The sequence below is a fragment of the Eumetopias jubatus genome, unplaced genomic scaffold, assembly GCF_037043125.1.
Source record: "Eumetopias jubatus isolate StellerSeaLion01/CBP00866 unplaced genomic scaffold, mEumJub1_p1.0 scaffold_6, whole genome shotgun sequence".
NCBI classification, from domain to species: domain Eukaryota; kingdom Metazoa; phylum Chordata; class Mammalia; order Carnivora; family Otariidae; genus Eumetopias; species Eumetopias jubatus.
Genome location: NW_028274812.1, coordinates 107,130,189 through 107,157,881, shown reverse-complemented (window position 1 = coordinate 107,157,881; position 27,693 = coordinate 107,130,189). Strand labels below are relative to the sequence as shown.

Here is a 27,693-nt window from a genome sequence, read left to right as displayed (position 1 = left end):
ACGACTGAGCCACCCAGGCGCCCCAAGCATCTGATTCTTGATTTAGGCTCAGTGTTGTGAGATCGAGCCCTGCATTGGGCTTCACCTGGGCATGGAGCCTGCTTAAGATTCTCTCTCTCTCTCCCTCTGCCCCTCCCTGTCTCCCCCAACCTTAAATTAAAAAAAAAAAAAAATTCTCTCTTTAAAAAAGTATGTTTATGTTTACTGACAATTTTTCTGTTCAAAAAATATAAACTTGGATCATTTTTCAAATTTATACACCATAAGTTTGTTTACCTGAAAGTCCATAGGCCTGTGATCCTGCTGTGGATCCCAAAACAATTTCTGGAAACATAGAGAGGGGATCTGAAGGTTATATATATTTAGAAAAGAAAGCCATCTTCCTCATTTCTTTCTCACACAAATTTCTTTTAGTAAATGGTAAAAGTCATATTTCAAAAAAATCTGAGTTTGTGCTCTTACAGCATAATGAATGCCACATTTTGAAAGTACTGTATGGGCAACTCAAGGGGAACCACGTGGAGATGTGTAATGATTGGGAGCCCTTATTTTAAGCTCTGCAAGAACCAGTATGACTGATTCATTTAGTGTGATTTTATAAAATTAACAATAAAAAAAGTTGTATGAGATTGAAACGCATGGACAGGATGGCAAATAAAGGTGACTGACCCTAGGAATCTCTGCCAAGGTTTTATTTGTGTGTGTTCGTGGAGAAGTGAGGGCTTGAGGCCAGCTCCATCAAGAGACAGACCCAGCTCCCATCCCTAGCCCCAGGGAAATGGGATACCTCTCCGTTCTGAAATGTTGATGAGCTGTGGAGGGAAGGACAGGAGAGCAGATGGAATTCCTGGACAATTGTTCCAGCTGTCACCAGAGAGGACAGGCAGGAGGGAGCACTGGATAATTTACAGAGGAACAGATGCTAAGGCGTCTCCGGAACCATCTGGCCAAGAGAGGCCTGGGCTCGGGGTGGATGTTGTCTTTAGATCTGAGTAAACGTCGGCCTCCAGCCCAGCCCATTCCCTCCACCTGAACAATGGCTTTCCCAGGAGGGCTCTGCTCCCTGAGTACCCACCTCCAGAGTTCCACCCAGCTCTCATTCTACTCCCTCCTTTGCTGAGCCTGGCTTCTGTCTTTGCTACCAGTCCTGAGAGGGCCAACTCTGGCCCTGGGGGCCTGTAACTTCCACCGATGCATTTCCCTATTCTGTAGTATTTTCAACCCCTCTTCCCCACATTATATTCCAAAATCCTTCTATCACTCATCTCCATGCCATTTATTCATTCAATAAATGTTTATTAAGTACCTACTATGCCTGGCATTGTTTTAGACACTGGGGAGACAGAGATGAATGAGAAAAAGTCCTAGATCTCTGGAGTTTGCACTATAGTGGGAGATGGTCAATAAACAAATATCAGATAATGATGAGTACTGTAAAAGGAAACATTAAAGCAGGGTAAGGGTGAGTGACTGGGGATGCTGTTTTAGACAGGGTGGCCAGGGAAGGCTTCTCTAACATAGTGACATTTGAGCAGAGACTCTAATGGGAGTGAGTATCTGGGGGAAGAACATTCCAGGCACAGGGAACAGCAAACCTAAAAGCCCTGACTATGCTTAGTGCATTGGAGATGCCATGCTATTTATTCATTAAGCATTTACTGTGTGCCAGGCACCTGCTAGGGAATATGAACATACAATCAGACAGTTTTTGCCCTGAAGGAGCAGCAGCTTGGTGAGGGATGCACTATTTAAATAAATAATTATAGCATAGGATAACTACAATGAAGTTATATGCAAGTGCCTAGAGATGCCCAGCAAAAGGAGCACCAAGTCCAGTCTTGGGGCCTGAGGAAGGCTTTCTGGAGGAGGTGACATTTTGAGCTGAGGGCTGAAGGAGGCACAGGAATTGATTATAAAAGGGGAGGAGAGGGCTTGGACATTTTGAGGGCTGATGGCCTGAAAATACAAGATAATTGGGAACCTGAAATCTCTGGGAGAGGTGGAAAATTAGTCTGATGGAGGTGGAAGAGGTCATACAGACCTCCGCTTGGCAAACTGAGAAGTTGCTTTTATCCTTTGGATGACAGGGAACCAGTGCTAGCACTATTCCACTATATTTTTGTCTTTTCTTTTTTGTCTTTTCTTTCTTTCTTTTCTTCCTTTCTCTTTTTCTTTCTCTCTTTGCTTTTTCTTTTTCTTCCTTCCTTCCTTGCTTTTTTCTTTCTCTCTCTTTCTTTTAGTACCAGAATCTTTCTTCACTCTTCATTTCTTGCCTTACGCATGACACCTCCTTCCTTCTCCAGCGGCCAGGCCTCCAAATCCTGCTCTTAGGAGATCCCCATCTTTCCTCAATTACCCGGTGCCCTAATTCCCCAACCCGAAACCACGCCCCTAGCCACGCCCCCGATGACGCACGGCGCCCGGTGCGTGGGGATTCCCGCGGCCGTGGCCACTACCCGGCCTGCCCCGCGGCAAGATGGCGGCGTGAAGGCAGCGGGCAGCGGCAGAAAGTTTGTTGTGGGATTGGAGTAGTCGGCCGGGAGGCTAGAGTTGGGGGGGATCGTCGGGACACTATCGCGGAGTAGGGGCGGAGGAGGGACTAGCTCCGGGGTTAAGAAGAAATGGGATGTTGGAAGGTTGGAGGTGGGGAAAAAAAAGAGGGAGATGGGGCGGAGGGGAGGGGGCCTAGGATCCAGCGGCGGCCCTGGGGGAGGGGTCCATGGCGCGGGGGAGCACAAGTAGGTTTGCAGGCCCTGGAAAAGCAGTCACAGATTGGAGGGGAATTTCTAAACCGAGAGTACAGAAGCCTGGAGCTTGTGGCCGAGGCCCGACTGTACTGGGGGGGTAGGAAAGAGGTCTTTCCCATGGAGGAGGATAGTGGGGAGGGGGGAAGAGAGACCTGGAGGATGCTGGGCAGGTTTGGTATGGAGGAAACTAGAGTCAGATGACCCTTCTGCAGACTTAGATCAGCCTTTCCAGGGTTCCTATAGCATCTGCCCCAATTTCAGCTGAAGACTCAGGGGCCCCAGGGACTGGAAGAAATCACAGTACCTGCTTGTAAAAAAGAGGTAGTGACCTGCCCGAGCTCAACCCCAGAGCGAGTAAGGTGGCCTCCAATGACAGGCTGGCATGCTCCCTGCAAGCAGGATGCATGGCCTCAGAGAGATACTGAGAAATATTTAATCTGAAAAGGGCTCTCTTCTATAGCGGTTGCCCTTTGCCTGTGGTAAGTTAGTGTTTTGTTTAGATTGCACACTGATTTTTGAGAATTGGGTGTAGCATTGAGCCTTGTGTGCCGTCACCTGTACAAGTGAACACGGTCGAGGGCCTAGAGATGAGGCTGAAAGTGCTTTTTTTTTTTTTAAGATTTTATTTATTTATTTGCTAGAGAGAGAGAGAGAGAGCATAGGTGAGAGAGAGTGAGCGAGAGCACAAGCAGGGGGAGCGGCAGGCAGAGGGAGAAGCAGGCTTCCCGCTGAGCAGGGAGCCTGATGCGGGACTCGATCCCAGGACCCTGGGATCGTGACCCGAGCTGAAGGCAGCCGCTCAACCGACTGAGCCACCCAGGCGTCCCAAGGCTGAAAGTGCTTTAACACATCCCTGTCACAAGCAGTTTCCTACATGCTCACTGTATCTTTTTCGGTCTCCCCATCACATCTTCAGTTTGGCATCCTACCTGAAGTAGAGATTTATGGGTGACAGATGGGGGGGGGGATCATGAGAAAAAGTTTGCCTTCTGTCACCAACTCCTGAATTCACTTTTGCAGCAGGTCTCCTTTTGAGCTATCTTTTGGTAAGAAGGGCTCATTAGTGTTTCTTTGGGGTTGTGGATTTGGTGGGTAGGTGGGGTTAGTGAAGGAGGAAAAGCAGGTTGAGGTTAGGGAGAAGAAACCCAGATCAGTTTATGGTAAGGGGTCGAGTTGACTGGTGTAAGGCCCTGGGAATATTTATTGTATCACTCTCTGTCTCTGAGATCCCTGATATTTGAGAACTGCTTTACAGTCTGGATCAGTGTGGTGCTGGAAGGAAAGGATGGTACACCTTTTCTAATAGCTTTCTTTTCTTCCTTTGTATTCTCCCCGTCAAACCACATTAAAAAAAAAAATCAGTTTCACTAACCAAACTAAGCATGGCTTAAGAGATAGTGGATTTGGGGTTAGAGAAAAGGAAAGGGGTTTGGAGCCACAAAGTGCAGTGCATATGGTACTCACTTCCTTTGATGCCCTGTGGTTATGCCCAAGCCAGAGTTGGGGGCAGGCTTTTTACAGAAGCTTGTTTCATGACTGGTCTCTCCTCCATGATTGGATTGTGAGGTCTAGTTTGATCTAGGACTCCTCACTAACCATCTCCTGCTCCCTGACTGCGCCCTCCCAAAAGGCTTGTTATAGACAGACCAACCCAAATCACTGTTACTAGGCCAGCTTCAATACCTTCAGGTATCAGAAAAACTGGTGTTATTTAGCTGTGACTCTAGAAGGTTGGGAGCTTTCTCTTCCTGAGGGCAATTTGTGGATGCCTCCTTAGAGTTGTGATCAGCAAGGGCAGTGTGGGGAGCACACATAGGGGTTAAGAGCACTGATTCTGGAGCCAGAATTCCTAGTTCAAATTCTGGCTTTGCTATTTGTAGCTCTGTGACCTTTAGAAATTGTATAGCTCTCTTTGCCTCAGCTTTCTCATCAATCAAATGGAGATGGTAAGAGTACCCATCTCATAAGGTTGTTTTGAGGGTTAAATAAATACATTGTTGTATTTAGAACAGTGACTGACACTCCATACATATTTGGTGTTACTATGCTGGTCAGATCTCAGCACTAACTTCTTCATGATTGAACCTGGTGTCTGTCTGTGGAGGCCCTGTACTGGTTTGAGCTTCTGTCTTGTTGTTAGAGAGATAGGGCACAGCTTTTGAATAGTATAGATTTTGCATGTAGTGAGAACATCTTCGTTGAACTATTTAAACTGATGTTAAAATGCTCATGATTTCCTGTTTGAAGTGAGGTTTTAGAGTTATCTTTGTAGTTGAGCTATAACAATAGTAGTGCTTATTGAGCACATTCTGTGTCTGGCACTGTTGTAAGTGCTTTAAATGTATTAACTAATTTAATTTTTTTTTTTTTTTAAGATTTATTTATTTATGTTGAGACAGTGAGAATGAGAGAAAGAGAGTACATGAGAGTGAGGAGGGTCAGAGGGAGAAGCAGGCCCCTCGCCGAGCAGGGAGCCCGATGCGGGACTCGATCCCGGGACTCCAGGATCATGACCTGAGCCGAAGGCAGTTGCTTAACCAACTGAGCCACCCAGGCGCCCCTAATTTAAATTTTTTTAAAAGATTTTATTTATTTGACAGAGAGAGACACAGCGAGAGAGGGAACACAAGCAGGGGGAGTGGGAGAGGGAGAAGCAGGCTTCCCGCCGAGCAGGGAGGCCGATGCGGGGCTCAATCCCAGGACCCTGGGATCATGACCTGAGCTGAAGGCAGACGCTTAACGACTGAGCCACCCAGGTGCCCCAATTTCATCCCCTACAAGCAAATACTTCCATTGTCCCCATTTTACAGATGAGTAAATAGAGATACAGAGTGGTTAATTTGTTCAAGGTCACCCAGCTAGTAAGGGGCAGAGCTGAGATTTGAACCCAAACTATCTGGCTTCAGCAATTGAGCTTCCTTTTTTTTTGATTTGGTATGAAATTAACTCTTTATTAAATATGCCTAGTGGCAATTTGTATCTCTTGTTTGTCATGATGGTTAGATTGTAGTAAACTTTTTTGATTTATTTAAAAAATGTTTTAGGAGCTGAGCTCTTCATCACAGCTCTCTCCTCAGATATAAAAACTGGTGCAGGGACTGTGGGAGGGAGCCCACTGCCCTGTTAGCCAAATCTGGACTCTCCATGATTCAGCGTGGTGACTGCCCTTTGGAAAACCTTGGACCTGGGTTGGGTGAGCAGACTGACATGAAAAGCCACCCTTAGCATACATTAAGGGTGTGTGTGTGTATTAATGTAGACATAAATAAAAGGCTCATTTCTGACATTGATTACTGACAGGAATAGCTGAAGTAGCCATAGTGTTAAATTCATAGACAATCTGGATGTCATCTTTGTTTTATTTATTTATTTTTTTAAAGATTTTATTTATTTATTTGACAGAGAGAGACACAGCGAGAGAGGGAACACAAGCAGGGGGAGTGGGAGAGGGAGAAGCAGGCTTCCTGCCAAGCAGGGAGCCCGATGCGGGGCTTGATCCCAGGACCCCGGGATCATGACCGGAGCCCAAGGCAGACGTTCTACGACTGAGCCACCCAGGCGCCCCTCATCTTTGTTTTAAAAATAGGTAGCAGACTACACAAAAAAACCACAATAGGTGGCATTTTAAGCAGCGCTGGCCCTCCAGCTTGAGGGGAAAGTGGAAAACAGATGTGCTCCTGTGGACGCTCCTGTGGAAGCTCCTGTGGTCTATCGAGGAAGGTCCTGGCTCAGCGCTTGCCAGTCTCTTTCTCTTTAGCCAAGCCGGAGGCCCACATGCAGCCTCAGGGCAGAGGTGTGCCCATGGTTTGATTGACTGGCTTCCCTTTGCCCGGCACTTAAGAATCACTCTTCCCCTCCTTCTGAGTCACGTCCTGTCTATTTAACATGCCCTCAGGGCCCATCTTTTTCTTTAGTAAATGACTCTCTACCTTGCCATGAGAGTAGGCACGCGCCTGATGTCTGAGCAGATTTCAGGGGAATAGGGGGCTCAGTACTTAGGGCTCTTTCTGGGAAATTCCGAGCCAGCCCTCGAATGACCTTTTTCCACTTGTGGCACGTGAGATTTTGGAAGTTAGTATCTGTCAGTGTCTGTTCCCCTCCGCCATTAACTGAGGAGCCATATGTTGTCCGGATAATGTACTTTATCTCGATTTGTGCTGCAGTCAGCATGCTGAAACGTGTCATCTCCATAAAGTACACCTTTGTGTTTTGGTAGAAGTCCTTAGACTTTCTGGATTCAAGTCTCCTTTTAGCAGATGATTGAACTGCAGGCTGAGGCTGATAGATTTGGATCCGGTTCTCTGCCTTTACTGTTCTGGTTTTGTTGTTCACGAAGTCCATTTCTTCTCTTAACACCCCTTATTCAAGTGTAATCTTTGCATCTAATCCCTTCACCTTTTCCTCACCGCCATATCCTGAGTGCCAGGGACCTCTGGGTAAACCCGGCCTTCGTTTCTCACCTGGATTCAGCCTCTTTTTTTTTTTAAGATTTTATTTATTTATTTGACATAGAGTGAGAGAGAGAGAGAGAGAGCACAAGTGGGGGAAGGGTCAGAAGGAGAGGGAGAAGTAGACTACCCTGTTGAGCAGGGAGCCCAAAGTGGGGCTTGATCCCAGGACCTTGGGATCATGACCTGAGCCGAAGGCAGCTGCCCAACCAACCAAGCCACCCAGGCGCCCCACGGATTAGCAGCTCTGTGAACTAATTCTCTCTAGCTTCTGGGCCTTTGCACTTGCCAGCCCTGCTGTTTGGAATGTGCTGCCCCCTCCACTCCTTACCTACCTTTTTGTCCTTTATTTATTTATTTTAAAGATTTTATTTTTAAGTAGTCTCTACACCCAGTGTGGGGCTCAAACTACAACCCCAAGATCAAGAGTCGCATGCTCTACCGACTGAGCCAGTCAGGAGCCCCCCCAACCTCTTTGTCCTTTGATCTCAGTTTAAATGTCTCTTAATTTGGGGTCCCCACTCCTTTCGTGCCTTTCCTCTGTGCTTCTGTGTTAACACTTAGGCTGCGTTGTGATTGTCTGTTTACTTGTCTGACTCTCCCATGACTGTAAGTGCCCGGATAACAGGGGCCATGTCTTAATCATTATTGTATTCTACCCTTTAGGATAGTGCAAGGAACTGAATAGGCACTTTATGTTGCGGTGGGGCATGTAGAACACATGAAATGTGGTGGGCTGTCTCTCCCCATTTCAGTCTGACTTCCAAGCTGCTGTGAGAATTGTCTTCCAATGAGCAGCCTCACTTCTGGCATTTACCATGTTTTATGGTGATTTCTCTGTTTACTTGCTGGCCTCTTTCACTGAGCTGACCCTCTGTAGAGGAGAAACCCTCCCTGACCATGGGATGAGGTGGGGGGCGGATGGGGAGTTGGGAGTGGGGTGAGCGGGTGATAGAGTCAGATTTTGGAGCGAGGCTGACCTGGTTGAAATCTTGATTCTGCGACTTACCAGCTGTGTGACTCTGGACAAATTGCTTAGCTAGTAGGACTTTTGGTCTTGTCGCCTGTACAATGAAGGTGACATTATCTTTTTTGTAGGAGTATCGAGCATTAGAGATAATGAGTTCATGGTGTGTAGCAGGGCACCTGTCACATGAAGGATACTCAGTTAATATTTGCTTAGTAAATGAATGCCATTCTGGAAAACACAATAAGAAAAAGGCTTTGTTTATTCAAGCTAGAATGAGCCTTTTGATTTCTGCCAGGTAGCCAGGAGCCTTTTTGAGGTGGGAGTAAAATTGGAAGAGTCTCTTTATAATGAAGCAGTATAAAAGCTGAGACTAGGGACATCGTCAATGAGTAGCCTGTGCAAAATAGTTGATATTTCTCCCCATCTTTTGTGTTGTAATGACTCCTTTGATGGATCCCCTTTACGTGAGGTTGGCGGTGACCTTGGTGGCTATAGGTGGGGGCAGGTAAGTGGTAGATTTGTAATGTAGTTCAGGCTGTGGATGACTGGATGGGGTGTTTGAGGATTCATGTTCCCTGGTGTTTTATGGATTGGAAAAATGTTGGGTGAAGCTGATAGAACACATCTAGGCATTCAGGAAGCTGGACTTCTTGGCCCTAGTTTTCTTAGGGTTTTGATGATCTTGTGTCACAAAACAGGACTTAACTCAGATGCTCCCCAGAAATAGGGCTGGTAGCTGGGAGTTCACTGTCCCTTCTTTGTCTTTTTGTTTTTAGTGTAGTTTATGGGGGTAGTTCTTAGGGCACCAGTTCCCAACAAACACCCGAGGAGTGTGTCTCCAGAAGTCTAGACCTCTTAATTGTATAATGCCAGGTGTGCTCCAGTTTGAGTTTACAGTCCAGATGAGGAAGATAGGTTTGAGTTTTTCAGAGGGCAGCCTTCTTGTCTGGTCCTTGAACCCCTGCCCCAGCCAGCTGCCTCTCCTCTGGGCTCTCAAAGCATGTACCAAACTGTATTTGCAAGTGGCTGTTAACCTGTCTCTCCCACACTCGGGGTAAGATCTTTTAACTCGGGAAGCTTCTTAGAGGGCCTCCGTGGTAGGTGCTGAGCAATCCTGGTTACTATGTGACCCAAACCGGTCCTTCCTTCTTGAAACGAAAGCAGGTCCGACCTGCTTTGAACTCTTAGGAAGCAAGGTCCTGCGTAAACAAAAGGTGAGAGTATTAGCAATAGCAGTACTAATTATTGTCTAGAGTTGAGTTAATGTGGTTCAGTGATCTTCCAGGTGCTTGGCTTCAGCTGTTTCCCTTTTTAGCCTCCTTATGTTCTAGAACACATCCGTAAGCCAGCAGCAGAGGTTAAAAGCAGAGGTGAAGCACACACCGGTATATTTTCTTGCTAACCACCATCTTCCAACAAGTCTGACTGCTGGCATCCTCTTTGTTACTCATTAAGTTCCTGTGAGTGCCCCATAACCTGCTTGCTTTTCTGGCCGTTTTGCTCGTTGTCTGGGTGTGCTCCCTGCTCACGGCCAGGACCCAATACAACCTTGTTAATGCCTACACGAGTCAAAAGGACGAGACAAGTACCAGAAAGTGTTGTGATGGAGTTTTCCCTGGGCTCTACCCCTTGCCTCTCAGTGTGGGAGTGCATGGTGAGTGTGGCATATCTTTGCCGATGGCGTCCTGGCAGGGCTGGTTAGCTGCTTCATATGTTTAGCCGATTTGAGAGGAGATGGGGTGAGGCCAGCAGGACGGGGTTGTGCTGGGTACATTTAGGCTTCAGAGGGGCTGAGTCTCCTGCACTGGCCGTGAGTGTGAGAGTGGGACCTCTCGTTAGTTACTATCTCGTAAGTGCCAGCTGTCTGCGAGGTGACCTTTAGGAGCCGGAAAGGACACGACCCCCCATTTGTGAAGAGCTCTGCTTTCCCAGTGAACTGTGGGGGGACGTCCCTGAGGGCGGGGCTGGGAAGTCAGTCTAGACTGTGCTGGCCTCGCCTTGCGCCTCACTCAGCTAACAGCAGCACAGAACGCTGGGTTTATCATTTGGGGTACCGAACAGGCCTCTGCACCTTCCCAGGCAACCCCGCGCGGACTTCAGTCTCAGAAGCCTTGGAGGGCCTTTACATCAGGGCAGAATCGTCAGGGCTTTCCTGTGGCTCCCTAGAGGAGGCTGCTTTCCATGCTTTGCCCTGGGATTGGAAACAGAGTTCTATCCCAGTTCTGTCTGTGGTCTTGGGCAAGTCACTTGTCTTCTCTGTCCCTTCAGAATGGGAGAACTCCACCTGTTCTGTGGGCCTCACTGGGCCACCAGGATCAAAGGACATACAATGGCAGGGAAGCGCTTCCGGGATGGTAAAGCACAGTGCACACGGAGGGGTTTTATCTGTTTGTCCAGGAATGCTGTTTTCGTCATAAGCATAATATGTGTCCTTGCATAAAATACCAGCCATATAGAAACATGCAAAAGAAAAAGTGAAAAGACCTCCCTCCCTTTCTTCCCCCACTGCTCCTGTCTAAGCCCCTTTCCTAGAGACAGGGAACTATCCTGTCTCCTTCTAACCTTTTTTTTGTGCTTCTAGACATTCCTCATGTATCTCTTGTACTAAAACACAACTCAGTAGTAGTCCATGCTGTTCTTCAGCTTGCTTTGTTCACCTAACACTTTACCTGGGGTCAAGCAGCCCCTGTTGGAACCTCCTTCCCAGCTCAGGGGCTTCCTCTGGGGCTGGGTCCTTGGGAGGGTCGGAGAATCTTTACTAGAGGTTCTCGCCACACCAGGCCTGCTGGTTATCTCTGAGGGGCAGTTTTTTACGCTGCGATGAAGTTGTCTGGCAGGAGTGCCCTGAGTGGGAACTGGGATGGTTCTAAACATGGCGTGGACACTACCGCTTCCACCTCATAGGCGTTTCTCCCCTCTGCGCTTCTGGGCGCTGCGGCTGGGAAGGGAGTAAACTCACCTGATTTCTCAACCTCTGCTTCAGCGCACAAACAGTCCCTGGTTTCTGAAACCTTGGCTTTACCTAGGTTACTTGCTGCTCTGTGTTTTGAAAGCAAACCAGACCTGGCTGGTGTTTTTCGGTTTTATTTGGGGGCGAGGATTCTGAAGGGAGCCTGTCAATGGCCGTGAATTCTTATCAGTCTAGGGAAGAGGTCAGAGCCTGTAGGAAGAGTTGTTCTCTCTTCTCGGTGGTTATCTCCCCCTCCGGGGTCAGGCCTTGGCCTTTTGGGCTCTGGGGCTGTTGTCAGAGTACTACAGGGAGCCCCGGGAGTAGGCAGTTGGGAATGATAAACCTAGGCTTGGGAGATGGGCCAGGCCCCTGTGTGGTGCCAGGGTGGTCGCTCTTCTCCCTCCACCCTGAGTCGTCATCTCATCCACAGGGCTTTCCAGACAGAAGAGGAATCCTTCTGGTTTTTCCTTGCCAACATGCTGCCCTCCTCTATGAGCACAAGCAGTACTTGCTGCTATATTTGCTGTAGGTGTCCTCTCCTGCCACTCCAGGGGTCACATCTTGTGGGGTTTCTGGGACTCCGCCGCTGTGGCTCCATTTGTCTTGAGATCTCTAAGCCACGGGGGCTCACTTCCCCTAGGGTGGTTCTGGAGGCTTTGGGAGAGATGTTTTCTGCTGTTCCCTCTTTGGGCACTGCTTGTTCTGAGCGGGTGGCATGGTCGCTGCTGGGTGCACGAGGAGCCTGGCTGCAGCACGGCCTTTATCCTTGCTCTCTGGGCTCCTCTGGGGCCAGCTCCCTGGGAAGTGCCATTCTCCTGGCTTGTCAGAAACTGCAAGGTGGCAGCGTGCCACCCCTTCCCGCGGCTGGCCCAGCTCTGGGCCGGGTCACACACTGCCCCATTGTATGGTGCCTTCGATGCACTTCTTGTCGCAGCCTCTGATCCCTGTGCCAGTCCTCTCCTGGCCCCTTGCCTCGGAGCCCGTGGGTGGTGGCGGGGTGGGCTCTGCTGGCACAGGCCCGGGGTGGGTGGCAGCGGCAGCGGTGGCCGGCTTTATTCTGACAGCCCCACCTTCGGAGCTGTGGTGCGGCCTGGCAGCGGTGTCCAGAGAGAAGGCAAGGCAGGGGAGCGGCCCTCTGGCAGGTGCCCCCTTCCACCATAGCTCTCTTCTCTGTGTTGACCAACCAGAGAGCCCTGTCACCTGGGGTCAGCTAGCTGGACTCACTGGTGGGCTGGGGGCGTGCTGCCCTTCCGCCTGGCATGATCTGTGGATGGGAGAAGGCCCCCGAGGGTCTAGTGGTAAGTCTGGAGGCGCTTCCCCTGTCAGAAGAGCCCAGTGTGTACCCTCAGGCATCTTGCAGCTTGGCATTCCTTCTGCTCTCTCTTTGCAGCTCCGGAGTTGGGCTGCTCTCAACCAAGCTGTCTGTTTATATGGAGTGCCTGGAGGGCGTCTGCCATGAGTCTGTCGCTAACCGTGCTAACCAGGAGAGCTGGCTGGTTGGGGAGAAGACACTAACCCTGTGAGTCTGACCTGGGCCAGCTAACCTGCCCTGGGGGTACCACTAGCAGTGCCTCTGTCACCCCCCAACCCTCCCCCAGCCAGCCTGGCTGCCTCCTCCCCTTAGCTTACCTCATGCCTCCTCTGTTCTCTTGCCCTTACGGCTGTCCCTCCATCTTCCCAGTCTCCTTGCTGTGGGGGTGTGTGTGTGTGTGTGTGTGTGTGTGTGTGTGTATCTTCTCTGGGTGTGTGTATCTTCTCTGTGCTGTGGGTGTGTGTGTGTGTATCTTCTCTGGGTGTGTGTATCTTCTCTGTGTGTGTGTGTATCTTCTCTGTGTGTGTGTGTGTATCTTCTCTGTGTGTGTGTGTGTGTGTGTGTGTGTGTGTGTGTGTGTGTGTATCTTCTCTAAGGCCCAGAGAGGGGGATTTCCTATGCACAGACGCCTGCCCATCTGCCAGCCTGCTGCTGGCCTCTGCCGACCCCAAGCTCCCCTCAGTCAGTACCGTTCTGCCTAGCTCTCCCTTAAAACGATTGGTTAGAGTTTCTGTTCAATCTGCTTTCAGCATTATGGAATTTGAGACTATCTTGCAGTGACCATGCTCTGTTTCACACCTCAGAGACAGATGGAGCCAGAGTGGGAGGGGAGTTTTCTTCTTGACTGGATAGTTGCTTCCCTTTCTCAAGTGGGGAAGATTGAATGGTGTCCCCATTATTCTCACCCCAGGATAATCATTTAGGATCAACTGCAAGGTTTTCCTTAAGGTTGGTGGTGGGGATTGAGGAAAACCGTGGTCTGGCTGTGGGAACCTCCCTGGGCAGAGAGTGAAGCTGAAAGGTAGAGTCCGGAACCAGGTACTCACTTGAGATGTAGCTCGTGGCACCCGTTGCTCTGGTAGGTGGAGTGGGTGGAGTTTGGCCCCCCACCGCCTTCCATGTGTGGAGCTTCAGGTGGACTTTAACCAAGAAGAGCTGGAAGGGCACCTCTGCCAGAGCAGGCGGGACCTAGCTTTGGACTTCACAGTGGGCCTGGGAGAGGCCTTGGCCTCAGACTGGGAGACTGGTGAACAGCCTGCCGTAGAGAAGCTCCCGCCAGACTCCCTTCTCCTTCCAGGGTTGGAAAGGAGAAGGGGACTCTGGGGGTGGCAGGAAGGCCAATTGCTCGGGGCTCCCTGGTGTTCCGCACAGGTAACTCCTTAGCTTCTCTGGCTCCAGCCTCTGGAGTCAGTGCAGTACTGGGTAGGCTGGTGCGGGGGGGGAGAGGGGGACTTGGGATCCGAAGGCCCTCTGGGTGGGCTGTTTCCCTTGGGCCAGGAGGGAGAAGCAGGGAGCTTCCTGCTCGTATGGGGTGGGAATGTGTAAATGTGAGAGGGTGTAAGGGCTGCCTGGATGTGTGGGGACCCTGAGTTGGGAGTAGCAAGCTGGAGGGGTGCCTGGTGGCTGGGCTCTGACCTGGAAAACAAGAGGGGCCTGCAGCGGGCCACCCCTTACCTTGCCTTTCCTTAGGCGATGGCATGGGGACTACTGTCAAGTGCTGGTTGATCTTGGGGACATTTGTCCCTCCCTTTTATTTAGGGGAGGTTCCTTGGATCATCATCAATAGTTGTCTTCAGTCCCTTTGTTCCTGTCAGGTGTTTGCTTGAGTGAGAGGCCAGCTGGATAGACTTGAGGTATTTGCTCAGGTGGGAGCCAGGTGAGCTCTCGAAGGTCCCTAGCACTAGTTTGGAGTCCTCAGGCTTACTCTGGGGCAGAATAATTCCCACCCACTTTTTAAAAAACCTGTCAGTCGGTACCGCTTAGAGTAGGCAGGGGGCCAGGTCAGGGCCGCAGGCAGCTTGTCCCAAGAGGGTGAGGTTGTACTTGCCCAGAGGGGTGGCAGGCATGGCTGCTGGAGGGGCAGCAGGGCTGGTCTGGGCACAGCCTGGCATCTCCCAGCCTAGTCATCGGCCCAGAGCAGAGCCTGCCCAGGGCCCCACCCCATGCTCTGCTGGCTGCTTGCCTGCCACGCGCCCAGGATTGCTGAAGGCTTTGCTCATGTACCTCAGGAACAGCTGCGTGCCGGAAACCGGGGGCTGGCAGCAAGCAGGAGGGGCACCTGGGGGGCGATGTGGGGGAGGGCTGAACCCAGCCAGCTTTGGTGGGATGGGCTCGCCATGCTGGGGGAGAGGGGCTGTATTAATGGTGGTTGCGGGGGGGGGCCTCCTTGCAGGCAATCTCCAGAGCCTCTGCTGGGTCGCCTGGCTACAGGGCTGGCCCTTGCAGGGTGATGGTTCGTGTTTCTTGGGCCTCAGTTGGATGCAGACCCTGAATTTCAGAGCCTTGAGAGGCAGCCAGGCTTGTATGACAGGAGCGTGCCCTGCCCCCAAAGGCTCAGCTTCCTCCAGGCCTGCGGAGTTCAGGCTCTCTATCCAGGCTTACAGCCGAGGATGATTCCCACAGAGGAGGCACTAGGCCCTGTGTGACCAGACATTCATGTTTTAGCCATTGATGAGCGGCTTTAGGAAGGGCCTGTGTTTATTTTTGTTACTTATTTGTGTCGTGCTGGGTTCCACGGGGGAATTAAGGCAGCATAAAGCACAGCTGGAGTGTTCTGGAAAAGGGCCGGTTTCCTCTCATTCTTAAAGCGGTAGTGATTGCTAATTGAGTGATTTTGTTTGACTTTCTTCAGGTGAATTAGGAAGAGCTTTAATGATTTTTCTGGTAATGTGTGGCCTCTCCCTGATGGTCTCTCACTTGCTTGAATCAGTGACAGCTGTGAGAAGAAAGGCGTTATCAGTAGGTTCGGAAATGGTCTGAGCCCAGATAAACTGTTGGGGCCATAATTTCTTACAGAGTGTGGGTGATGTGGTGACCAGGGGAGGCAGCTGGGCTCCCTAGGGCAAGGCAGGGGAACCAGGGCGAGTGGAGTGAGGTTGTAGTGCAGGACTTGGGCAGCTGGAGGCCTCCAGTGGGGGCAGACTGAAGTGTGAAAAGCCACGGAGCCGCACCCATTTTGGTTTCACTCCCGTTTCCTTCCGCAGGGACGACGCTGGAGGCTCGGACCTCCCCTCCTCTCCTGAACCTTTGACTTTGTCCCGGGCAGACCCACAGAAAAGATAGCAGAAGGGAGAGGGCGCCCTGAGCTCTTGGGCTTGAACCTTCTTGCTGTCACCTCCTGTGGGTGTGTGCAGAGTGGGCGTGAGGATATATGCTTTGGAGAAAATCTGAATTCTGAAGGTTTCTCCTTACCCTGCTCCATCTCTAGCAGCGGTGACCCCGGACCGTGGTGGCAGCCCCAGGTCACATCCGGGCACTTATCCACAAAAGGGAGCAGGTGTGAGTCCCATCTCCTGGGTAAAGAGGGATGCTTGGCAAGTTTTTTTGTCCTTTGATTAAAGGCTACTGCGTCTGGTGCACAGCTTTCCTTATATCTGCCTCTGACTACACTCTCTGCTCAGCTGTTCAGGGGGTTCACAGTGCAGGTTTGCTGTGCGTGCTGAGTCCCATTTCTAATGAAAGTAGACTTTGTTCTCTCGAGGCAGCTAATCGTGCCCCATGGGCTGTAATCAGGGAGAAGGTATTTAATACAGGGCAGGCGGCAACAGGCGGCCTGCACTGACTGGCAGATTGCAACATGGCAATTAGGAAGCTCTCACCCCCCTCTTTGCCCCAGCAGAGCCCGGGGAGGCTCTCTGAACGGGAGTTTGAGTGAGTGAAGAATGAATGCTATGCAGAGGAGGAACGGGGAGGCAGGGCTCGGGGGCGCGGGGGCCTTGAGGAGAGCCCCTTTCCCTTTGCTTTCCCTTCGCTTTCCCTTCGCTTTCCCTTCTCCAGGCTGCTCTGCGTGTCTCCCTCAGGCACTGCTGACCTGGGTCAGCCAGAGGTTTTCACCTAGGCCTCAGCCTTTCTCCCCACGCACAGCTGTCGTAGTGCAGACCCAGCACATGATCTGGTAGCGCCACACGCCGAGTCCTCTGCCCCCAGTTCCTTGAAGCTCAGGTAGTTTGGGGTGAGGAGTGGGAGTGGGATTCTTCTTGGTCAATTTTTAGATCTTCCAAAAGACCATTTTCTTGGAGGTGTTCTGGAGCCAGCTCAGCAGCCAGAGGCCAAGAGACCTCAAAGGCCGCTTGCTTGCTTATCGTGGCCTGTATCCCATTCTGAGTTCTCCAGCTGCTTTCCCTGGGGACTTCTTCTTCTTGACAGGGGTTTGGGAGCCCTCCTTTGGCTGAAACCACTCCAGGGCAACATGGGAATCTTTGGGTGAAAGAGATGTGGCCGGTGGAGGCCGCACCTCGTGGTTGGGTCTTGCCGGTGGGACTGCTCTGCTATCTTGCAGCTCGCCTTTTAGCTTCTCCTGGCTGTGGGCCTGGTGTCTTCTCGCTTTGTTCTCCAGCGCCCCTGGCATGGCTCTCCCTCCAGGGTCTGTCCTGCCTTGCTGTGCTTCCAGTCAAGGACAGTGGCCTGTTAGGCCCATCGCATTCCTGTTCAGTGCTGGAATTGTCTCCCCGCTCTCGGCCCCCCTCCCGCCACCGTGGGCTGGATCTGGGGCACTTAGCGCATCTCAGGAGTTGGAGCTAGGGCCCCAACATGTACTGGTATTTATGGACGTGGGGCAGGGAGTGAGAGTGAGACAGACTCTCCCTCCTGGGCTTGTGCTGGGGACACTGCAGGCTCTTTTGCAGACTGTCTCCTTAGTGGGCCTTGCCTTCTGCTTCCTTGGTTGGGAGTGGCTCCTTTCTTGTGGCTCTGATGAGTATGGAAAGAGTAGGCTCTGGCCACGCTAGATAACTGCCTGCCATTGCTGGCACCATTCATCCCAGAGCGTCGTGTTTTCAGTACTCCCCCATCTCCCTGCTAGCCACTTCCACACCGTCCCTCAGCAAGCCAGGTTATCTGGCCAGGAAAGCCCTGGGAGTATGTGGTGTGAGGCTAGGGAGTAGAGACTTGACATCAAGGTGAGGCAGGATCTGTGACAAGTAGAGCTAGGGCTGTGGGGCATGGAGTGAAGGCCCCTCTCCTTCAGGGAGGATCCCCAGGTACCTGAGCGTGTCTGTGTGCTCCCTGCATGCCCGCCTGCCATCCATTCAAGTGTCCTGGTAGCTGGAGGCCAGAGTGGGTATTAGCAAGAATAGGGCTGAGGAAGAAAAGAGGCTGAGAATCGAGGGGGTCCAAAGCATGGCCTGCCGGGAGAAGGGGACTACGCAGCTGATGGGGGTGCAGATGGGGAAGGGAGCAGGCCCAACTCTGGAGCCCCCCCGCCCCCACCCCCGGATTTTGCAGAAGTTCTTGGCTTCCTGTATCTCTTACTCCGCGTCTCTGGCTGTCCCCTTTTCTAACTCATGTATCCCGCACTTAACATCCTCTGACTATCAGCACCCAGCTATGCAGGCTGGCTTGGAACTTTCTGGGCCTCTCCCCCAGGCCATAGGAGCTCACGCCCTGCGGCCCACAGGAGGGGTAGCCCCGGGGAACCTGCGGGGGTGACTTGTTTGCTCCCCCACCCCCCAGGAATGTGCTGTCCTTTTGGGCTCGCCCGGATTCCTGTGCAAGGAGTCAGCTCGGCACAGCACGCTGCTTGTGCCCTGTGGGGACATGTCCGCCTCACCATCAGAGGGGTGGAGGTTGGCGGCTCGTGCCTGCTGCCGTGCCCCAGCTCCCCCCAGAACCCCAACCAGAGGCCAGGCTGCCCAGACGGAGGAGGGAGGCCACTCCTGCTTGCCCGCCCTCCCTACCCCCTCACCGTTCTTCCTGCCCCAGGCTCTGTTGGAATGTGACAGGAGTTGTGGCCAGGGCATGTCCCGACAGCAGGGACACATGCTTTAGCCCGCAAGGCTTCCCTCGGCCCCCAGCTCTGTTTAGGAGGATAGCGGCGGGAAGATTGCTTATGCCCGAAGCCGCCTAAGGTTACTGCCTCCACAGGTCCCTGTGGTGGTTACTGCCCCCGTGCTGCGGCCCGGCTCATTACAGGAGGGGCAGAGCCCGGCCCGCCCAGAACCCAAGCGGGGGCCTCACAGGTCACTCAGTCTGGCCCCCTCTGTGTGGAAGAGGGACCAATGAGGGACTGAGCCGGGGCCACACGGTGTGTCAGAAGCAGCATAGCCTGGAGCCCAGTGTCTCAGCTCCCCAGGCTCGGGCCTTCTGCACCGGAGTTTCTCAGCCCGGGTGCTGTCAACATTGTGTGCTGATAATTCTTCATCGTGGGGCGCTGTCCTGTGCGTGGCAGGGTGTTCAGCAGCATCCTTGGCCTCTCCCCACTAGCTGCCACTAGCTCTCCCCTCCGTTGTGATAGCCCTTCACACGTGGCCAGGGATCTGGGAAGGGGCAGGTGAGGGAGATGGGGGACCCCAAAATCACCCTCGCTGAGATTGCTCAGTCATTGCTCTAACTGCTGCTTTTTCAGATTTTTCTCTCCTGGGCCTACCCTTCTTCGTTACAAAGTCTGTTTAAAACCGTTATACATGGAAGTTGTCTTTGGACTCCTGGAAACATTGCTAGGAACTTTTGCCAGCAGCTTCTCAGTCTCTACTAGGCTTTTTCCTGGTGTTCTCTTCCGCAAGCCGTGTTCCGCAGATCTCTTAGTTTCCAGACTCTGCGAGGCCTGGGAGGTGAACAGGACAGGTGTGGGGTAGGATAGGGACAGGAGGTCCAGACCTATCCCAGATCAGGCATGTGGTAAGCTGAGGCCATGAGCACATACGAGACATGCCTGTGTGTCGTCTGGGCCTGTGACCACCGCTTTCGTGGAGAAAGGAGCCCCGTGCTTCTGGTCCTCTCCTGCGTCCGCTGCTTTCCCCAGATTCCCTGGGCCATGGCTTTTCTGCCTGGTTCTCCCTGGGGGGCTTCCCAGTCCTGGACTGGGTAGGCCGGCTGAGGGCCCTGACAGACCCGCGGCTGACACCTGGTTTCCACTTTCTTCCCTTCTCCGGTTTCAGGAGCTGTTGGCTAGAGGAAGTGGAGGGGCCGCAGGATGCGGAGAGCCGAGGGCTAACTGTGGGACAGCGGAACAGAGCTGCCGACAGTCACTAGACGGTATGTCCCTGGGGGGCCTGCACCCCTCGGCCCCCTTCCGGAGAGGCTGGTGGGCCAGGGGGCAGGCAGGTGGCCCCTCGTGGTGGGGGCTGGTGAAGAGAGAGTGGTGGAGGCCAGAGAGGCTTGGCCTCTAGGACTCTCAAGCTGGGAGGACCCGAGGGGCCTGGGTTGGGGGAGCATCTTCAAACCCTTACTTTCTGGTTACTGGGGGCTTATTTGTTTTTTTGCTTTCTGGGGTTTTTCTGAGCCCACACGTATGGAACGTCTCGTAAGTGCCAGGTGACTGTAGTTAGTGGCTTATGTAATCTTCACAACAGGTCTATGAAATTGGTGCTCTCCTCATCCCCAGTGTAGAGTTAAGGAAACCGATGGAGCGGGAACAGTTTTTCCCTCTGAGGCACTTTTGTAAGCCCACAGAGGTGAGCAGTGGGCCGCTCTTAGATACCTTGTCCCCCTCCTAGGCTGTAGCCCACTTTTCCTGGTGCCCAAGCTGTGGGCCCTGCCTTTCCCACCCATCTGGTCGCATTGGGCCCTTGTCCCCTTCAGCACTCCCCTGACCCATGGGCACCGATACACCAGAGTCCAGGTTTCTCATGACCCCAGCAATGGCCCAGGCCTGTCTGCGTGCCCGGTGGCTCCTACCTATGTCCCTTTTACTGGCCTTTTTCCCTCAGTCACAGGCCTCTCGCCCACATCTCTGAGCCGCCTCCTCCCTGGCTTCCCCACAGCAGGTTGAGGAGCCCTCCCCTCTCAGAATGACCAGTGCAGCGCCTGCTAGGAAACCGTACCGTAAGGCACCACCTGAGCACCGGGAGTTGCGGCTGGAGGTTCCAGGATCCCGGCTGGAGCAGGAGGTCAGAAGACTCATACTCCTACCCTGGCTGGCAGACGCACGCCCCTGAGGCTGGGTGTCTGACTGACGTCTCCCACCTGAGGGGACTTCTGGGCCCCTGAGTGGGGGTGTGAGTATGGCATTGCTGATTTACACTTGGGGGCTCCTAGCGGCAGCCCTGCTGGTGGGGGCAATGCAGGCTTATAGGACGGCTGTGAGCACATGTCCCCACGTCACGGAACCCCAGAGTCTTTATGGCTCAACGGAAGTGCTCCCAGGCGGTATTGTTCTTCCTGCAAGAGGCAGCCTACCAGACTGAGGGGTCCTCATGCGCGGGAGGCTGGGACTGTGTGGAGGAGGTGGTGCTCCGGCTTCTTCCCACCAGACCAGCTGTTCTTTGCTGTCCCCGGAAGTCCGGCCCTTTCTCCAGCTTTGCCTGGTCTGGCTAACATTTGTGAAGGACACACTCCCTGCCAGGAGCTGTGTTAGGTTCTTAGGAGGCCTTCTTTGGACCACTGTGAAACAGTCTCCAAACCGGCTATCCTTCCTCATTCAGTTTCCTCTCAGGAGGACATGAGTATTGCAGTCAATTCACCTGGCTGCTTCTCCCCACCCTGTTGCCGCACATAGAGCACGTTTACGGAACTCGAGAGAGCCTCCGTACCCGCTGAGCATCAGGCATACCATGGTCTGCTCTGGTCCAGGTCAGGGCAGGGATGCTGGGACTTGCCCGTTTTCAGTTCAGGGAACATTCAGTAAGAAGGCCAGGTATTGTGCTAGGTGCCATCCTGTGGGCATTCCCTTGGTTTTGTAGATGAGGACACTAAGGCTGAGCAAGGTTAGTACAAGCAGAGTGTGGTAGAATGGGATCAAATCCAGGTGTCACTGGCTCTAAAGCCCATGGTCCGGGCCACCCACCTCATTTTCCGGCCTGTGATTGGCATTCTGAAGCAGTCGGCTCCATTTGGAGTGGTCCTCTTGATGTTTCCCTGCTCTGTGGCTGGCTGAGCTCTGGCTCTTGGGCTGTGACCAGCGTGGGGGCTTGGGGAGGATGGGGCAGGAGGCTCCAAGCAGCACAAGGATAAGACATGTCACTCCTCTCAGTCAGGACTAGCCCAGAGGCTCTTTCTTTCTTTCTTTTTTTTAAAGATTTTATTTATTCATTTGAGAGAGAATGAGAGAGAGGGAGAGAGCACATGAGACGGGGGAGGGTCAGAGGGAGAAGCAGACTCCCCGCCGAGCAGGGAGCCCGATGTGGGACTCGATCCCGGGACTCCAGGATCATGACCTGAGCCGAAGGCATTCGCCTAACCAACTGAGCCACCCAGGCGCCCCCAGAGGCTCTTTTCCTTCTGAGCCCCTGGAAGGGCCTGATACTGCTCCATCTTCCTCCAGGGGCCAGGGGGGCTTTGTGAGAGCTCAGAACCCTACTGTAGCTCGCTTGGCTTCTTCACCTCTCTGGAAGATCTCTGCCATGCCTGCAGGGCTCACTAGGAGCCCAGGGAACAGCTGGGAGGCTCTCTTTATCCCTGGGAAATGTAGCATGGGTACGAGGACTCATTTGCAACTTGCTCTGGAATTACGAGAGGGGTTAGAAGTGGTGTGGGTAAGGGTGAATGTTGGAAGGGGTTCATAAACCTTCTGGTTGGCATGGGAAAGAGTGATCGAGGCTTGTCCAGGCGTTACTGGATTGCCTCCATCTAACAGGGCCCACTTCTGTGAGATTGTTTGGGCTTCAGAAATGGCCCTTTCCAGGGCTCTTTGGAGGGTGGGCAAGCAGCGTGGGCCAGTGGTCTAGGGCTGAGCCTCAAGCTTCCATTCTTTTGTGCCCAGGAACCCCTGACTGATGCGGAGAGGATGAAGTGAGTATCTGCTGCCCGAGAGCCTGCCCTGCCTTGCCTCAGCACTTCCCTCTTAGCTCCAGGCAAGGCTGTTGGTACCTCCGGGGCTTTTCATTGGATTAGGCAGAAGTAAAGGTTGGGTGGGGTATTTAGGGACTCTGGGAGGAGGCTTGATGTGGATATTCCTTCTGGAAAGAGTTTTTGTTGCATGAGCTCCAAGAGAACCTGGGACCCAGGAGGTAGGTGCTCGGAGGGGCCTGCTCTTACCAAGGAGCCCTTCCCCAGCTCCTGGTCCTCCTGTACCAGCTGCCTCCCTGTAGCCCTTTCAGTCAGCCCTGTCAGGCCTTTGGAAAGGAGGTCAGTGCTGGGCTGGGTTTCTAAGAGACTAACCGTGGAGCAGCCTGATTGTGCAGTGGGGAAACTGGAGCTGGAGGGCGTGGTGGCCGGCTGGCTTAGGCTGTAACCAGAGACAGACTGGGGAGTCTTACCCCCCACACCAGTTCTGTCTTCTCATTCTTCTTCGTGGGTGGGGGTGGATTCTACGCTCCCCGCCCCCCCCCCCAGCCAGACTGTGTTCTCAGGCCCAGCAGGCGTATGGAATATGCTGCCCCAGACTCGGACTCCTTCTCAGGGAGTCCCTTGCCCTGCCCCCCATTGCCTGTGCTCATGTCACACCTACTCCTTCAAGCTTCTTGAGCCCAGCCTGGGGCTCCAGGGCTGGCCCATCTTAACGCGGATGCCCCTCTGCCCTTGACCCCTCACCCCACCAGGCTCTTGCAGCAGGAGAATGAGGAGCTCCGTCGGCGCCTGGCATCAGCCACCAGGCGCACCGAGGCCCTGGAGCGTGAGCTGGAGATCGGGCAGGACTGCTTGGAGCTGGAGCTGGGCCAGAGCCGCGAGGAGCTGGACAAGTTTAAGGACAAGTTCCGCAGGTGTGAAAACGAGGGGCCAGGCGTCCGTGCACGCATATACCTCCTCTCCCCCCCCGCCCCCCCGCCTGCCCTGTTCATAGGAGGTTAGCGGGACGAAGGCTCAGAGATCATTTCTGATTCTGATGGGGAAACCGAAGCTCTGGGAGGAGAATGACCTGCCCCACATCCCATATCAGGGAGGGGCTGAGGAGGGCCTGAAGAGCAGATCTTGACCCAGGGGTCGGCCTTGTGTTCCTCCACAGGCTTCAGAACAGCTACACGGCCTCTCAGAGGACCAACCAGGAGCTGGAGGACAAGCTGCACACGCTGGTAACCTGCCCGGGCCGGGGTGGGGGAGTTGGGGGGCGCATGGGGGCACTTTGGCTGGCACTGTGCCCACAGCATAGCAGGGGGCTGGGACTTGCCCGGGGAGTGCCACTGTGCCCTGGGGCTTGGGGAGGGGGCGGGACAGTGGCAGGCAGGGGACCGCAGTGTGTGCTGTGCGAGGCGGGACTGTCTCAGTGCTCACACTGTTTCTCTTCTCTCCCGTCTTCCCCTCACGCCGCTGCCGCCGCCGCTGCCCTCTCCTGTCAGGCCTCTCTTAGCCACAGCTGGATCTTTGCAGTTGCGTCTGAGTTTGTGTGTTTTCTTCCTTGCCCTGGCCTCCCCCTCAGCTGAGATCTGGGGTTGCTGGGGCCCCGGCCCTTTGCCTCTGCCCCCTGCTTTCCTCCTCCTTACGTGAGGCCCGCTCGGTACAGTGCCTCCCTCCTGGGGGACAGCTGTGGAGCTGGCTCTTGGCTCAGGCAGAGGTACTGGTTGATGTCACCACTGAACGCTCACGGCTTCTCGGCTGTGGTGGCAACAAGCCCAAGCCATTTGGCTGGGGGGGGTGGGGGCGCGGGGAAGGGGCGCCAGTCCCTGAACTGAAGATCAGAGGCCTGCTGCTCCCTCCTGGCTCAACTAGATAATCTCACAGGCGCCCCCAGCTGCCACCCAGCCCCACCCTTCCTCCCTCTTCCTAGCCTGAGCCTGGAAAGCGCTCCACACGTAGGCTTTGGCCCCTGGGTTTGCACACTTACTCCTTCTCAGGTCCGGCTGCCTGACCTGCCGTGTAGAGCCCCTTGATGGACAGCTCTCGTACGGCCTCTGTCCTGGGCCCCGGTGGCAGCAGGTCTTGTTCAGAAAGCCCCCACCCCGAGCCAGCCCGGAGAACAGGAGAGGTGGCTGGTCTCCTTCTGTCTGTCCATTGTCTGTCTATTCCGTCTGCCTTGGCTGCCCCAGCACCTGTGGCTTCCTGTGTCTCTGGGCTGGGAGGAGGCGAAGGGGAGGAAGGCCGGCTGGGGCGGGGGCGAGGTTCACATGAGTTTTGTGCCTCAGATCAAGAAGGCTGAGATGGATAGGAAGACGCTGGACTGGGAGATCGTGGAGCTGACCAATAAGCTGCTGGACGCCAAGAACACCATCAACAAGCTGGAGGAACTCAACGTACGTGCTCCACGGGGGCCCTCCCGCCTGCGGCTGCCTTGGCCCTGGCGCAGCCCCGCTGTCTGGAGCGCGGCTGGCCAGTGACGCCCTCCTGTATCTGCAGGAGCGGTACCGGCTGGACTGCAACCTGGCTGTGCAGCTCCTCAAGTGCAACAAGTCCCACTTCCGCAACCACAAGTTCGCCGATGTGAGCGGAACACCCTCCCCGCCGATGCAAGCCCTGCCCCCTTAGGACTTCTCTCGCTCGGGGTTTGATACCTCACTCTGTCCTGCCTTGACTCCCCCTTTCTGCTTTGCCTTTCCCTCGCCTGCATGTCTCCTCTCAAGTCAGTCAGCTCTGCCACTGGTCAGTGTTCGTGTGCCGTCGGGACCATCGCTAGGGTGGGGGCTGGCCCGGCTGGTATTTCTGGAACAGAGGCAGGGAGAGAGGCGCCCCATTTCGGGATCCCGTGCCGGCAGGTGGAGGTGGCCATCAGCTGTAAGCATATTGAGAGGGGATTAGGCCCAACTGACCGCCTTCCCCCAGGAGGCGAACTCTACATATAGAGTCCAGAGCCTCGGGCCCGAGGCTGATGGGGTCTGTAGAAGGAGCAGAGGCTCTCCCGAGGCCGCTGGCCAGTATGGGTCCTCAGACTTCTGTCTGGTTTGGGCAGAATCCGCAGCTGAGATGGGAGGGGGCGTTTGAGAGCGCATGGGCCTTGGCGCTCTGGGATCAGATGCTGGGTGCGTTCCTCAGACTCTTCAAGTCGTTTGGCCCCTGCTGAGCATCAGAGGGTCTGTGAAATGAGGCCATCCCCCCCCCCCCGCCGGCCTGGTGTGAGGCCTGCGCGGTGCTGCTCGGGCGGGCGTGGGGGTCGTTTCTGCTCTGAGGCCGGGAGCCTTCATGTCTCTCTTCCCTTCTCCCGCTCTTTTGCCCCAGCTGCCCTGTGAGCTACAGGACATGGTCCGGAAACACCTGCACAGTGGTCAAGAAGCTGCCGGCCCGGGCCCCGCCCCTAGCCTGGTGCCGGGGGCTGTGGTACCCACGTCGGTCATTGCCCGAGTGTTAGAGAAGCCAGAGTCTCTGCTGCTCAATTCGGCGCAGTCGGGCAGTGCCGGGCGCCCCTTGGCTGAGGATGTCTTTGTGCACGTGGACATGAGTGGGGGTGGCCCAGGTGACCCAGCCAGTCCCCCGGCCCCTGGCAGCCCCCCCCCGCAACCCAATGGAGAATGCCGCTCTCTGGGCACTGCTGGGGCCTCCCCAGAGGAGGAGGTGCCCCTGCCAGCCTTCGAGAAGCTGAGCCCCTACCCCACCCCATCTCCACCATACCCGCTGTATCCTGGCCGCAAGGTAATAGAGTTCTCTGAGGATAAGGTGCGAATCCCCCGCAACAGCCCTCTGCCCAACTGCACTTACGCTACCCGCCAGGCCATTTCCTTGAGCCTGGTGGAGGAGGGCGGGGAGCGGGCCCGCCCCAGCCCAGTGCCCAGCAGCCCCGCCTCGGCCCAGGCCTCGCCCCACCACGAGCCCAGCCCCCTCCCCCCAGCACGCAGCGCCCCAGCCAGCTCTGCCAGCTCGGAGGAGGACCTGCTCGCCAGCTGGCAGCGGGCATTTGTGGACCGCACCCCGGCCCCAGCCGCTGTGGCCCAGCGCACAGCCTTTGGACGCGATGCACTCCCGGACCTGCAGCGCCATTTTGCTCTGAGCCCCACTGACAGAGATGAGGTTCTGGCGCCTTCTTCCCCACCTGGTGAGAGTGGGCTCTTGCTGCCCACGGAAGCTGACTCTGGCCCTCCCAGGGAGGAGGAGGAAGAGCTGAACCTGCCCGTCAGCCCTGAGGAAGAACGCCAGAGTCTGCTGCCCAGTGATAGTGGCACAGAGGAGGGGCCTGTCACTTCCCACACTGAGGGCAGGGCCTGGGCCCTCCCCAGCTCCAGCCGCCCCCAGCGCAGCCCCAAGAGGATGGGGGTACACCACCTGCACCGCAAGGATAGCCTGACCCAGGCCCAGGAGCAGGGCAACCTGCTCAACTAGGGCTTCTGCCTGCCTTCCTGCCACCGCTGCGCTGGGACCGGCCCCCCTGGAGCCCTCCTCCCTCAGGCCAGCTCGGCTCTGCTCCTTGTGCGGGGTGGGGGGCGGGGGCAGGGCCGGCCACACCGGGCCTTGTAGCTGCGTTGACTATGACTGGCACCAGCTTGCCTCGTAGCTTTTCCCTTTTTTTCTTGGAATATGTGCTCCCCAAAGGTAACATGCAGCTGGGGCTCAAGACCCTTCTTCCGGGCACTGAGGGGTCTGTTACATCAGGTGTTCATCCTCCATCTCCCTTTCATACCCACAAATTGTTTTCTTGTTTGTTTTCTGGGGGTGGGAGGGCGGTGTCTTTGGGATTATTAACCTCTAATTTCTGTTTTCTGCCTGCTTTCCTCCTCTCAAGTCCTCTGCACGAGCTGTTGCCTTCAAGGGGCCCTTGGGGGATGAGAGAGGGGACTCACTCAGGGCTCGCCTCCGCTGTGTCCATCCTCCCTCTGGAAGGGAGGAGAGGGAGGGATTCAGGGGCCTCAAGCTGGGCTCTAGGTGAGGCCTGGCCCCCTCCCAACCTTGGCTCTAGACTGTTACTCCCAGCTTTGGGAAGTTTTCACATCGATGACTATTTTAAAATTAAAATTATTTTACTGATACGGCCTAATTTGTTACTGATTTTCCTTGTGCCATTCTCCTCCCCATTCTTGAGCATTCCCAGTCCTAGCCAAGTTCTGCTCTTCCCTGATGAGTCCTCCCTGCCACGCTCTGCCTGGGGTGTATGTGGCCGCAGTGGGAGAAAGTGTACCTCAAGTAACCTCGGCAGGGCCCCTGAGTCTCTCCTCGAGGTGGGGTCCAGTCCAACCTCTGGAGGTGAGCTCTTTACCTTAGTTATGATCCTTCTCGGGGCCTATATAAGGTGTCACCCCAGAATCCCAGGTCCTACAAGTCAGACCTGAGCCAGACCTGTTTGACATTTGGGGCCCGGTGGATGCTGCCTGGAGCTT

The 27,693-nt window shown here is 54.4% G+C and overlaps 1 protein-coding gene across 9 annotated transcripts; it reads left to right on the top strand.

Annotated features, from left to right (window-relative positions):
- The first annotated feature begins 2,459 nt into the window (after positions 1–2,459).
- Positions 2,460–27,343, top strand: TJAP1 (tight junction associated protein 1). Of its 9 annotated transcripts, XM_088023963.1 has the most exons (12): positions 2,470–2,510; positions 11,546–11,640; positions 12,303–12,413; positions 12,506–12,634; positions 19,522–19,618; positions 20,347–20,472; positions 22,284–22,312; positions 23,062–23,223; positions 23,466–23,532; positions 24,580–24,687; positions 24,791–24,874; positions 25,607–27,343. In XM_088023963.1, the coding sequence occupies exons 6-12, from the start codon at positions 20,374–20,376 to the stop codon at positions 26,699–26,701; spliced, it is 1,644 nt and encodes a 547-aa protein (XP_087880089.1). In that variant the 5' UTR covers positions 2,470–2,510; positions 11,546–11,640; positions 12,303–12,413; positions 12,506–12,634; positions 19,522–19,618; positions 20,347–20,373; the 3' UTR covers positions 26,702–27,343. The 9 variants fall into 9 exon arrangements, with proteins under 9 accessions (XP_087880094.1, XP_087880088.1, XP_087880089.1 ...); XM_028097702.2 differs by lacking the exon at positions 12,303–12,413; XM_088023964.1 differs by lacking the exons at positions 11,546–11,640; positions 12,303–12,413.
- Positions 27,344–27,693: the final 350 nt, after the last annotated feature.